This window comes from Bufo bufo, chromosome 3, assembly GCF_905171765.1.
Source record: "Bufo bufo chromosome 3, aBufBuf1.1, whole genome shotgun sequence".
Lineage (NCBI taxonomy): Eukaryota > Metazoa > Chordata > Amphibia > Anura > Bufonidae > Bufo > Bufo bufo.
In genome coordinates, this window is record NC_053391.1 from 312,777,146 (window position 1) to 312,790,524 (window position 13,379).

The window sequence follows — 13,379 nt, forward strand, 5'->3', positions numbered from 1 at the left end:
TGATGGCTTGCTTCACTGATAGTGACAGCTCTTTGGATCTCATCTTGAGAGTTGACAGCAACAGATTCCAAATAGCACACATGAAATTAACTCTGGACCTTTTATCTGCTCATTGTAATTGGGATAATGAGGGAATAACACACACCTGGCCATGGAACAGCTGAGAAGCCAATTGTCCCATTACTTTTGGTTCCTTAACAAGTGGGAGGCACATATGCAAACTGTTGTAATTCCTACACCGTTCACCTGATTTGGATGTAAATACCCTCAAATTAAAGCTGACAGTCTGCAGGTAAAGCACCTTGTTTGTTTTATTTAAAATCCATTGTGGTGGTGTATAGAGCCAAACATGTTAGAATTGTGTCGATGTCCCAATATTTATGGACCTGGCTGTATATGTCAAACAGAGGCATAAAAGGTGGTGTGAACCCACCATAAACACTAATAAAGCAGTTGTGATTGTGTGGTACTAAATGGATGTGTAAGCTTTATCATTAAGAAACGCTCCAAAACAAAGAAAAAAACAATGCCTTCCATGGCCATTTCATATTTTTCTCACCCCCAACAGAAAGAACTATTCTTGTCCAGAAATACAGACAAACATAGGACCCGCTTGATAGCCTGTAGAACGGCAACACAGATACGCAAAAAAATAAGGATGTGTTCATGGCCCCATAGAAATGAATGGGTCTGTGCACTATCCACACAAAATACAATTGTGTGCATGAGCCCTTGCCCAGAAACCTAATTATTATTAAAAACCATAAGTGCCAAGACAATTGGCTCTGACAGACTTTTTTCATTGGTTATGCCAATTATTGGACTGCAAGAAATTTATTCGTATGGAAACGGATAGCATTTGTAGATGGATCCGGATCCGTCTCACAAATGCATTGCAATACCGGATCAGTATCTGGTGTCATCTGGAAAAAAACGGATCTGGTATTTACTTTTTTCACATTTTTACTGGTCTGCACATGCGCAGACCAGGAAACCGGTTCTGTTTTCCGGAACACTTGCTACCAGATCCGGCATTAATGCATTTCAATGGAAAACAATGCCGGATCCAGGATTCCGGCAAGTGTTCCGGAATTTTGGACAGAGAAAATACCGCAGCCAGCATGCTGCAGTATTTTCTCCAGCCAAATATCATAAGAGGGACTGAACTGAAGACATCCTGATGGATCCTGAGCGGATTGCTCTCCATTCAGAATGCATTAGGATAAAACTGATCAGATTTTTTCCGGTATTGAGCCCATAGGACGGAACTCAATACCAGAAAAGAATAACGCTAGTGTGAAAGTACCCTTATGCTGACAAACGCGGAATCGCAATGTTTAGCTATTGGCTTAAAGCAACACATGCAGCAGAGCTTGTGACCGTGTGAAGAAATTAAATAAAATGACATAAAATAAAGTAAAATGTATGTCTGAATAAAGGTATCTTAGTTTCTCATATTTACAGGACTAGGGGTGGGATATTCTTATTGTACATATGACATTTATACATCTACAGGCATCTGGAATGATTTTGACCTAAATCTAGAAATATAATTTCTGGCTGAAGTAACGCAAAAAAAAAAAAAAAACAATTACTCTATTTAATAAAAGAATAGCCAAGTCTTCCTCTTATTTACCATTACCTTAAGAATAAAAGTTAAAAGTTCCAGAATTTAGATTTTCAAAATAATTTTCCCTGCAATCAAGTCGGGAGAATTAACTGCTGTTCACTGCAGCCTGTATACAGCCCATAGAGCAGCAGGGAGAGGTTGTCATTAAACAGCTTCATAAGTTATTAACAAGGTTTCCCACTCCACAGAACAGGTATTAAATGGATGATCACTGGGGGGGGGGGGGGGGGGGTGCAACCACTTTGACCCCCTAAGCAATAGTGCTGCATTCACTTCCATGAGTGCACGGCTATCTCATAGTAGTGAATGCAGCGGTCACACATTCGCAGCAGTGCTCCATTCACACTCAGGACCTCCATCTCGAGGATAGGTGCCAAATGTTGTTAACGGGAAACCTCCTCTAATGCATTACTTTGTATACAAGAATACCTGTTCACATAATTCCTTCAAGTAATGGAGGAGGAGAACGATGCAGCATGTTTTCAGTTTAAATTCAAAGGACATGTTACTCGGATTGGTGGATAGTGCGCTGGCAACATCAGCAGCTAACGAGTAATTATTACAGGGGTATTAATCTGGAATGGATAGTTCCATGCCACTAGAGTGCCAGTTGGGGAACTACACACCTGATTCCCTGTGTACCAATATTAATCCACTTAAAGTTTTCTGATCTAGAATTTATGCTGCTTTATTCATATGCAAGTTTCATACTGCAGTACTTTACTTTCTCCCCGCTGCTGTAAGGAAACAAAAAAAAAAAAGGGGGGAAAGAGATAGAGTGAAAAGAAGATAAACAGTAACATGAACGCTACCACTCCATTAAGATGGGAAACAGGACCCCCAACTCCATCAATTAGACCCCACTGATTAGTTATAGCCTATGCCATAGTAACCAGAATACACCTTTAAGTTACACATTTGCCAACGCATTTGGAGGCTACACCATGAGTGTATGCTGTACATAGTAGTTGTATGGAGCGTGCCATTCCAATGAGTCACACCAGTCTGCTTTAGTCTGGGCTTACCATTATGAATCAGAAAACCACCACTGAAGCCAATACATCATCCTTAAGCATGGACCTGTGTACACCTCTGTAGTGGGTACTACTGTTAAAATTTAAGGCTGGGGCTACAATGCCATCTTTATCTGCACTGAACTTCATGGAGTAGAACAGCAATTCACAAGTTGCCACGACTGCTGGATTTTCTGTGGTTTCTAGGTTTGAAGAAACTTGCAAAAAGTGCTGCTCCCTGATGCAGTGCAGTGGCAGCACTGTTACAAAGTGGTCGATGGTGGTGAGACGGGTGTCGCTGTATGCAATCTTTGGAGTTAATGTACATTTCTCTTAAATCCTGCATTCCAAAAATGATTTTTTTACCAATTTTATGTAACGTCTCAGGATGCATGAATAGATAAACTCTCAAAAAATGTAAATCAAATTCTTAAAGAAGACCTGTCACCACTTCTAACACGTCGGTTGTAATAAGGAACTGCATTCCCCATGAAACAATGACTGGAGCATCTGTTCTTAGAGCTTTGTGGTGTGCTGTCCCTCTGTTATCCTGCCAGGAATGATAAAGGGGTGTTACCAGTTGTGTCACTGTCCATCTAATCCGTGTCAACTTCCAGAATGTAGTGACAAGGGAAACGGTAACACCCAGATGTCAATATATTTATACATTTCTAGGAAGAACAACAGAGGACCAGCACAAAGTAGCGTTATGAGAATAGATGTTCCAGAATTCATATTAGATTGAGAAAACAGGTATTCACGAAACCAGACATGCCAGTAATGGCGACAGACATATTGCATCAGCTGTCCCTTTCATTGGCTCTGCTTGGCTTTTCGATCCATAGAGGTATATGGGATCCATACTGTACACGCTTGAAAAACCAAGCAGAATCAATGAAAGCCAAAGGGGCAGATCGCTTTTAAAACAGCTGCCACCGCCTTCATTTTTAATACAACGGTTTAGTTACTCCTTAAAGGGAACCTGTCAGATTGAACATTGTTTTCTGAGCTGCAGGCATCATGTTATAGAGCTGGAGGAGCCGAGCAGATTGATATATAGATTTATGGGTAAAGATTCTGTAAAACTTGTATTTTACACATTTAAATTCCTGCTCATTCTGGGCTTTGAAGTGAAGGAGGCGGGCCTGTCAGTGATTGACAGCTATCTCTGTATACACAGTCATAGAGGAAGACTGTCAATCACCGATAGGACCGCCTCCTTCACTTCAAAGCCCAGAATGAGCACAGATATAAATGAATACATTACAAGTTTATCAGTCTGCTCCGCTCTTCCAGCTCTATAATAAACTGCCTGTAGTTCAGATACTTGACAGGTTCCCTTTAAACAACTTCACATATGAAACTAAAAAGAAAGCCAGAGCTGAGCAGGGAATTACAAGCCGTCAACATGGGATAAGACGAGGAACATACGGAAACTGGTTGTAACCAATGGCGATCAGAGGGGAGGACCTAGAATATATACATATTTGTATGTAGACGTGAATACAAATCTAGGAAACTGTATCCCAACCGCACCCCACAGTCATGTAGAGGGCCATGTCTATAGCCTGGTAAATGATACCCAAAGAAACGGATAGGAAGATGATATTTCCCAGTCGCCGTTTCAGATCATTACAACAGCTAATGGGAGGGATTCAGCCATCAGCATCGGTTAGAGAAACTGCTATTTAATCAAACAGCGACAGCACGTTTTACAGAATCACTACAAAAGCCCCTTGGAACATGGCGGATTCTAACATTTTTTTTTATCATAGGGAGCTTTCACACGTGGCAGAATTTGTTGCAGAAAATTTCTGCGACTGAAAATTAGTTCCATTCACTTGACTGGGGTTCTTTTTGTGGGAACTACATGGATTTCTTTCATTCGGGCGAAAGGAACAGATTTTCAGTTGCAAAAATCTGCCACACGAGAAGGCACACTAAAGGGCAAATGTCATGGCACTGGCAAGCCACGGCTCATGATGGTGCATCACAGCAGCACCCACTCCTCACTGTATGTTACTCATATAGATCCTTAGCCATAAATAACATCTAGAAATAACTATAGGAAACTGCAAATGAGGACAACCTATTACAACCTCGAAGCTTCACCACCAAAATGACGTGCCTCTCCCTTTTGTGCACGAAAAAGCTCTAAAACGCGGACTTCATTCATTGTAAACGTCTGTAAGGGTAGAAAAATTCCAACTTAGAGTAAATTTCAGTTTGGGGCTTTTACTGACAGAACGCACATGGAAAGCTGAGAAGTAATAATAAAAAAAAAATGAGTTCCAAGTTTTATTACGCTCTGTAAATAAATGCAACAGGCTATAGACTACAAACAGGCGTCGGTGACATTCAGCGCACAAGTAATGAAAGCAAATCTTAAAATCCTACACCTTAGACATTTATAGTTGTTAATTGGATTTCAGCTTCCCATTCCAGCCACCCCGAAAATTATTTGCTTTCAATTATTTCCTCGTTTCATTAGGCTGAAAGCCCTCCACCCCTCGCTATATAACCACTTTTAATCTACCTGTCAACTCCCCCTTTCCTCGTGTCTTTACCATCTCCCCTGTTCCAATTTATCCCCCATTACCTCCTCCCTTTCCAAGCCTTCTGCCTTATTCAGGAATATCAGCCCTGTCTCTCTCCTCCCCCTCTCCTTTGGGATGCGGCCTACTCTCTGATGCCTGCTGTCTGTCAGGTCCTTGCCACATATTTTCCGCTGACCCCCAACCGCTCCTTGCTGCAGCAGTTTGGGAGGGAGGTGGGAGAGAGAGCGAGCGCCAGCACAGGCTTCAGGGCATGAGGGGTGGGGGGAGGAGGGGGAAGAAATCCGACAGGGCTCCACCATCGATCTGATAACTGAGCTTAAGCTGGCACCTCTCCCTTCCTGTGCAGATAACACACAAAAAGTGGTAATAAGTATCCATAGGAGGAGGCTCTGCATGACTGATGTGGACTTCATCATTAAGAACTGAGAAATTGAACAGAATGCATTTCGACTTGCACGCTACTTCTCCTCTATAGATGCTGCTGATCTGCGAGTGTCCTTGATGAATATATATATACTGTAGTCACCATTCCTGTCTACTATACATACAACCCCTACAGGAACAAAGGAACCCTGAATCCTTCCCAAAGAAACAATACCCAACTTCACCATTGTCTCTCTCTGCTTGGATGACTAATAATTTAGTAGCGGAAGAAATCATTTTGAGCTGCAAGCAAGAGGCTATGGAAGTGATCTGGGGTGGCGGAGGATGGCTGCATAAGACTCCTATTCACCACCTGTTGTTTTGGGGGACAGCAGAACGTCAAAACCACACATCCAAGGTAAGCAGGAATTTGCTTTTCTGCTTCATTGCTTTATTACCACACAGACTTTGAATTGACAGCCTGGTCGTCCTTCATTGTGAACCCACACATGACTGAGCTGTGCAACGCGAGCACAAAACAGTCGTACTAAAATAAAAGTGGAAGGTGGGCGCGTGGAACAAGAGAACCTGAGCACATGCAGCAACTTGAACATTTTCGGGGGCCCGACGTGCACATGGAAATGACATTAAGGCTAGGTCTACATGACGACATTTGTCACCTGACAGATAGGGCACAACTACACTGCAACATTTGTCGCGCGACTACTTTTAGAATGATAGTCTATGGTGTCGCACTGCAACATGCGACAGTCGCAAAAAATCCATTCAACACCATAGACTACCATTATAAAAATTGGCGCGACAAATGTTGCAGTGTAGTTGTGCCCTATCTGTCGCGCGACAAATGTCGTCGTGTAGACCTAGCCTAAAAGCTAAATTTACAGGGTCGACAAGTGCAGAATAAGCATCTGAAGGCCGTTGGGATTTGTGGGGGAGCTGTAAATTTGCAAATCTGCCGATGAACTTTTCTACCAGACAATGAATAATACAAGGGGTCTCTAATATGACCCTCCTAGGAATGTGCAGTCTCATAGGAGACTGCAAGTATCAGTGATACAAGAATTACTTTTACCATGTTAGCATCCATACTAATGTCCGAAATCATTCTCATCATTGATACAAACTACCTTTACCTATAGGTTGTGTGTTTTATTTCAGCTTCATGCACACAACAGTATGTATTTTGCGGTCTGCAAACCACAAAATACAGACACCGGCCACGTGTAGGTCGCATTTCTTGTGGGGAAAAAACTCTACAAGAATAGAACATGTTCTACAATTTGTGGGACAGAAACAGAGATGACATCCATGTGCGGTCTCCATTTTTTGCAGTCCCATAGAAATTACCAGGTCTGCGCCCAAGCAAACCAACAATACGGTTGTGAGCATGAGGCCTAATCTCGGAGAAAGATCCAGAAGTGCTGAGATAATCTATTACCCTGAACGCTAACTTTACAGACATTACTATTACAAATACATCAGGCTTGTTCGGTCATCCTGGCCAAAAGGCCGGTTAGGTGTCCTCAACAATGCCCATAAGCTATATATTCACACCCTGTGTGAGCACCTATAAAATGTGAATGGTAATTCTGATATATGGGTTATTGTTTTACAGAATTTAATCTACAGCCAGAATGTTCTGTCATGGACAAGCTGTGACCGAGTAAGTACTTGCATGACTCACAGGTGAATGACATATACATACCCACAAGAAGAAAAAAGAAAAAAACTATACACTGACGTTCCAAGGTAACGCACAAATGGAAAAAGCTCTGAAACAAAGACAGCGCACAGTATATCCAACCAAGATTTAGACAGCAAGAAAACAAATATACATCAACGTTATGTTACCTGCCAATAACCACAGTCAATGACTCCACCACAGCATCCAGACAGATCAAGTCACCGGCAATAAGACTGCAGAATAACGGGTACACACTTTCTTCACAGCTCTGTGGGAATACAGAGCAGGCACCCTAGTCCTCTGGATGGGCGCGTGGTCCCAGTCGACAGGCCCCAAACAGACGATGATAGCATTTCAAGAATATAAGTCATAGATGTACTTCATGAGATCATTTGCCTGACAATTATGTGGCGCCTACAAAGTTTTATTTTAAGAGAAGACTAGTGAAAACCACAGGGACTCTACATTTCACAAACCTCCAGGTCATCAGTTTCAGAACCCCCAAAAGAATGAAAAAGAAGGTTTCCCTATAAAATACAGTATATAATATATATAAGGGAATGGTCATTCCAGCACATTGCAGGTCTGCTTTTGGAGCTATATGGACTAGAACATCCAAGAATCCAGAGAACGTAATACAACTGATGAGTTGGGGGGGGGGGGGGGGGGGGGGAGCACTACTAAACAACAGAAAAAGCAATGACTTTATATCCACACATCTTCAAAATCCCATGACCATGACTGAAATAGTCTGGTAGATGATTATTCTTGGGTTATTACACCTGCAAAACAAACAAGACGTTACACGAAGGAATGGTTAATGTCTCTGCTAGCATGCTGCTTTGTTCCCGCCTGGAACACAGCCTTTAAAATATGACACCAACCCTCACACACATATGCCAAAAAGTAACCGAAGAGAACCTTCACACTGGAAAGTCCCAGGCGGACAACTGGATTCTATAAAGAAGTCTGCTAGACCTCCACATTATCTGGGAGGGAAACGAACCAAGCTTGTGAGTCTGATGTCCACGTCAGAGTGGTATACTTTGTTCAGTTGGTAATAATCATGAATATTTTGGACAACTAAACTTGTAAAAAGTGCAACATTGGTACCACAACGTCCTCACATCACCATTACCGATCCTATGTCACCAACCTCCTCCATGTCATCTTGGCATAACTCTTCTAATTATTTGATTTTGATCAACGACTGCCAAATGGCTATTACCAACACAAAGCGGACTTGTGTCCTGAATCTACTGCCATGGAACAGCACAAGCTTGCAGTCCCTAATTACCAGTGCCAGGACTGCAAAAATATATATATATATATATATATATATGTATCAAAATCTAGGTCTAGGACACCGCTACAGATATCTTCAGCTGACCAAAAATGGTCTGGCTCCATCAACATTGCCCATAAAGCACCGGCTGTAGCATTCACAGGTACCGACAGGTATACATCATGCACCGCCATATAAAACACATATGTCTTCATAAGAATACTGAAACTATAGTCCATGCAATAGATCAATGGATATCTAGAACAATCCCAAAGATAAGGTCCAAAGCCAAAAATGGCCAACCACCAACAAAACTGGCCATAAACTACCAGCTGTAGTATTCACTGGTACAGACAGGTATGCATCATGCACCACCATATAAAACACATGTCTTCATGAGAATACGGAAACTATAGTCCATACAATAGATCAATACATATGAAGAATCTAGGACAATCGCAAAGATATCATCCGACTCCAAAAATGGCCAAACACCAATAACACTGGCAATAAACTACCAGCTGTAGCATTCACTGGTATAGAGAGAAGTATGCCAAACCATCTGTACCATATAAAACACAGAAAGGTCTCCATGAGACAATAGATGGATGATAGATGGATGGATAATAGATAGATAGATGGATGAATAGATGGATGGATAGATGGATGATAGATGGATGGATAGATGGAATGCCTTTACATGGAATACTAAATCTCTGATAATCTCAGAGCAGTGGTCACAAATCTTAACTTTAGGGCATTTTTAGTAAAAAATCTGAAATGCAACACAACTGGTATACAACCATGTCCTACCCCACTAAGAACAATAACACACCACAAAGGCTATGTAAATGAAAAGGACTATATAGGTGGTCACAATGTCTCAGCAGAGGGTCCAGGGTAGAACTTGTCCACTGAGATCAATGTGCAATGCAATGAGCAGCATCTCTGTAGGCACAGAGCCAGAAGCCAGGTATCTGAGCTATAGCCATCTGCAGCCAGTATACAGAAGCATGACTACTACAAATCGATACGGCAGATAAGGGTGCTATAATGAGCCTGGAGGGATGGAGAACGTGCACTTACATTAACTTACCCTGCTCCCTTCTCTCTGCCACCTCCAGCTCCTCCAGACTACTGTGTAAATGTAAATATGTATATATGAGTGGGATATTTTCCCAGACACCGCCCCCTCGCCCTGATTGGCTGCTGCACTCCCAGTGTCATTGTTTTTGCCTAGGACACACACATTTTATATAATACACACCAAAAAATAATAAACAATGTATGTGACACCGGCTGTGATGTCACCTGGACACCAGGCGGAGGAATGCAGCCCCTTCTTGGTAAACAATGAAGGATGGGCACACCATGGAGAGCAGGCAGGACATTAGCCTCCAAGTGCTAGGCAGCAGCACAGACCGGCCATTGTTCTGACCAAAGGGGTTAAGGGAAAAGGAAGAAACCAGAGGCACTCAGACAATGACTGTCACCTGAGCTGGGACATATGTCCCCTGACCCTCCGCCCCTCCTCCACCTCTTCCAGGGTATAATGGCACCTTTTAATTAGAAGAAAGGGGGAAGGGAGGGGGCGATAGCAGGCTTGACATGGTGTCATCCTTTATTTTAGGCACTAAGTGAATTATAACTCTAGTAATAAACACTGGTAGCAAGGTGAGAAGCAAGTGTAAGGGTGATAATGGTGACGTGAGGGGGGCACATGACAGCAGATCTCGCAGCCATGTCACCCAGGAGAGGGGACTGGCTGCAGGTGTGACTGGCAGCAACTCACACACAACTAATACATGCCATACATGCAGACATTTAAAGGGACAGCCATGCAGAGAGGCCTAGCCACTGATCAGAAGGGTGCCCACAGCCTGGCACAGACAGACATGCATGGAGAGGGGGATCCGGGGGCGCCTGCGGTGTGTGCTGGATGAGACGACCCCCAGGGTATATACCGAGCCCCCCGAGAACTCACCAGAGATGAATCACCACAGGGGGCGACTACCAATCTACAGCCCAGCTGCAGGGCGCACACAGCCGGCGGAGCCAGCACCGTCCCCGGGGGCCCCTCCGACAGCGCGCACAGCATAGACATGCCCCGGGATAACCCCCTGGCACCAGCCGCTCCCCCCTCCCTCCCTGGACGTGTCCCCTGTGCCCGGTGCCCACACTGACCGCTCCCTGCCGGCTCCGGCTGTTCTCTGCCGCTCATGGCTGATCCAGGTCCGGGCACGCTCAGCATGGTCACATCATCACGGGGCCGTGCAGTCCCCGGGGCCTCAGTAAGCGGAGATTCCCCGGGGGGTGAAGTGAGAGGCGGCCTCAGCTGCTGGCGCTCTCTGAACTCTCCCCTGGACCCCTGCGTGTCCCGGGTGGGCGCCGGTTCTCTCTGGCTGCGTCTCCGCTTCTGTCTCCAGGTATTCCCCTGGTGAACTCAGCCAGTCCCGCGGTACTCTGCCGCTCCTCTCCGCCCGCGAATGCACCGTCTGTCCGCCGAGTATATGTTTCTGGCGCTGTAGCTGTCGCTCCGGTATATCCCCGGTCTAAGCGCCGCTCTCCCCTCTCCTCCTCCGTGTCTCTGCGCTGAGTGCCTCTGAGCCGCCTCCGCCCGCCGCTGGCACCGCCCCCTCTCCCTCAGTGCCGCGGAGCATGTTGGGACATGGAGTCCTCCCCGCTGGGCCTCTCACAGGAGAAGTGAGGCATGCCGGGAACTGAAGTCCATGCGAGCAACTGATCTCTACGTGCATGCGCTCGCTTGATTTTCCGGGAAATAGAGCGCAATCTCCTTGGTAACCCCGGTGCTTGCCGGGAGATGTAGTTTTTCCTTACACTTCGTTTGCGGAATTTTTATTATCGAAACGCGAAGTATTCTAAGAATTTGGATAAATAATGCACAAGAACCGCTAGACAATCCCCTTAACTTAATCCGCTCTAATTCTGTTAACTTTATTTGTGCATCATGGGATATGTAGTCCATTACAGTAGTCATGGCTGATGGTATATGTAGTTTTGGTGCCTGAGCAGCAATGCATATTGGAAGTTGTAGTGTACCAGGACGGATTTGCCCTCAGCTCTGCTTGTCCTATGACTCCTATTTATGGGCACTGATATTTGTACTCCAGTATTTCTATATTGTCTGTGAGTTGTTGTTTTTTTAAAACTACATTTTGTGCATTTTAGGAAGTCATTATAGTAGTTGAGGCTGTAGCCAGCAGCGGTTGTCAGGAGGATATTGTAACTATGGGGTGGACCACCAAAAAACAGACCCTGTTTCCTTTGTGTGGTTTGTACAGGATAATACTCATCACGCCTCATCCTTAACCCCTTAAGGACTGTGCCGATTTTTATTTTTGCTTTTTTTTCCCCCCACACTTTCCAAGACCCATACGTTTTTAAATTTTCCACTCACATCGCCCTATAACGGCTTAGGAATCATGCACACAAACGTATTTTTTTTATCCATTTCCATGGGTTTTTTTGGGCGTCCCCTATGCGGATCCATTCACTTCAGTGGGTCTGCATAAAAAAAAATGTTATATAGCCCATGTGCATTCCATTTCTTCATGGCCGTTCCGCAAAAATATAGAACATGTCCTATTGTCCACATTACGGACAAGGATAGGACTGTTCTACTAAGGGCCAGACTTTCCATTCCACAAAATGAAGAATGCACACGACCGGTAGTTTGCGGATCCACAATTTGCAGACTAATTTTATTTTTAATTGCACCACTTAATTTACCATATCTTGTATTAGAAAACAGGAAAAAATTCTTTGTGGGGTGAAACTGACAAAAATGTATTTCTCCTTAGTTTTTTGGGTCTTGATATTACGGCAGTCACTGATGATTACAGTGATATCAAATTTAAGTAGTTTTTATTATGTTTTACTGCTTAGAAAAAGAAATTAAAGAAAAATAAAAATTTTCAATACGTTGTCATATTCTGACACCCATACGTGTTTTTTATACTTACTTCTATCTGTAGTACTCTGTAAGGGCTTGCATTTTGAAGGCTGAACTGTAGTAGAAATAAATATAGAATTGCACATTTAAATTTTTTATTCTGTGACTGAATTAAAGTTATCTCCGATCCTGATATTATGCATCCGGCACCCACCACATATAGGGGGAGATTTATCAAGACTGTCGCAGAAAGCTCTGAATTTCCAGAGCTTTTCGTTACAGCAAAAAAGCAGGTTTATTGTGAAAGTGGTATAACAGAGGATCCATGGAGGATGCCACAAAAATAGAGAACCACATGTTCAGATACCGTCAGTGTTGCAGACATCCAACCGAGGATCATGAGAAGCCGTGAATGTTATCTGTGGAGATTTGCTCTGGTAGACAGGCTTGCGGACACAGTACAGAGGCAATGACAACGTCTTTAACTTAAACAGTTCAGTGTTTATTCACACATAAGGATAAGCAAAACAAAAAGTCAGTTTCAAGAAAAACAGTCACCTTTAGGCTATTTTCACACTAGCGTTCGGGTGTCCGCTCGTGCGCACCGTTTGAAGGGGCTCACGAGCGGCCCCGAACGCATCCGTCTGGCCCCAATGCATTCTCAGTGGAGGCGGATCCACTGAGAATGCATCCGCCTGCCAGCGTTCAGCCTCCGCTCCGCTCAGTGAGCGGACACCTGAACGCTGCTTGCAGCGTTCGGGTGTCCGCCTGGCCGTGCGGAGGCGAGCGGATCCGTCCAGACTTACAATGGAAGTCAATGGGGACGGATCCGCTTGAAGATGACACAATATGGCTCAATCTTCAAGCGGATCCGTTCCCCATTGACTTTCAATGTAAAGTCTGAACGGATCC

General features: G+C 44.0%; 1 protein-coding gene across 2 annotated transcripts in view; it reads right to left on the bottom strand.

The window, feature by feature from the left end:
- AHDC1 (AT-hook DNA binding motif containing 1) overlaps positions 1-11,183 on the bottom strand; it is an 83,706-nt gene extending 72,523 nt beyond the window's left edge. For both annotated transcript variants that reach the window (XR_005777549.1, XM_040424273.1), the window contains exon 1: positions 10,739-11,183. Coding sequence is in view for 1 of the 2 variants with exons in the window: in XM_040424273.1 (XP_040280207.1) it covers positions 10,739-10,805 (67 nt within the window). In the remaining variant the exon portion in view is untranslated. The remainder of the gene's footprint in view (positions 1-10,738) is intronic.
- Between the last annotated feature and the right edge of the window lie 2,196 nt (positions 11,184-13,379).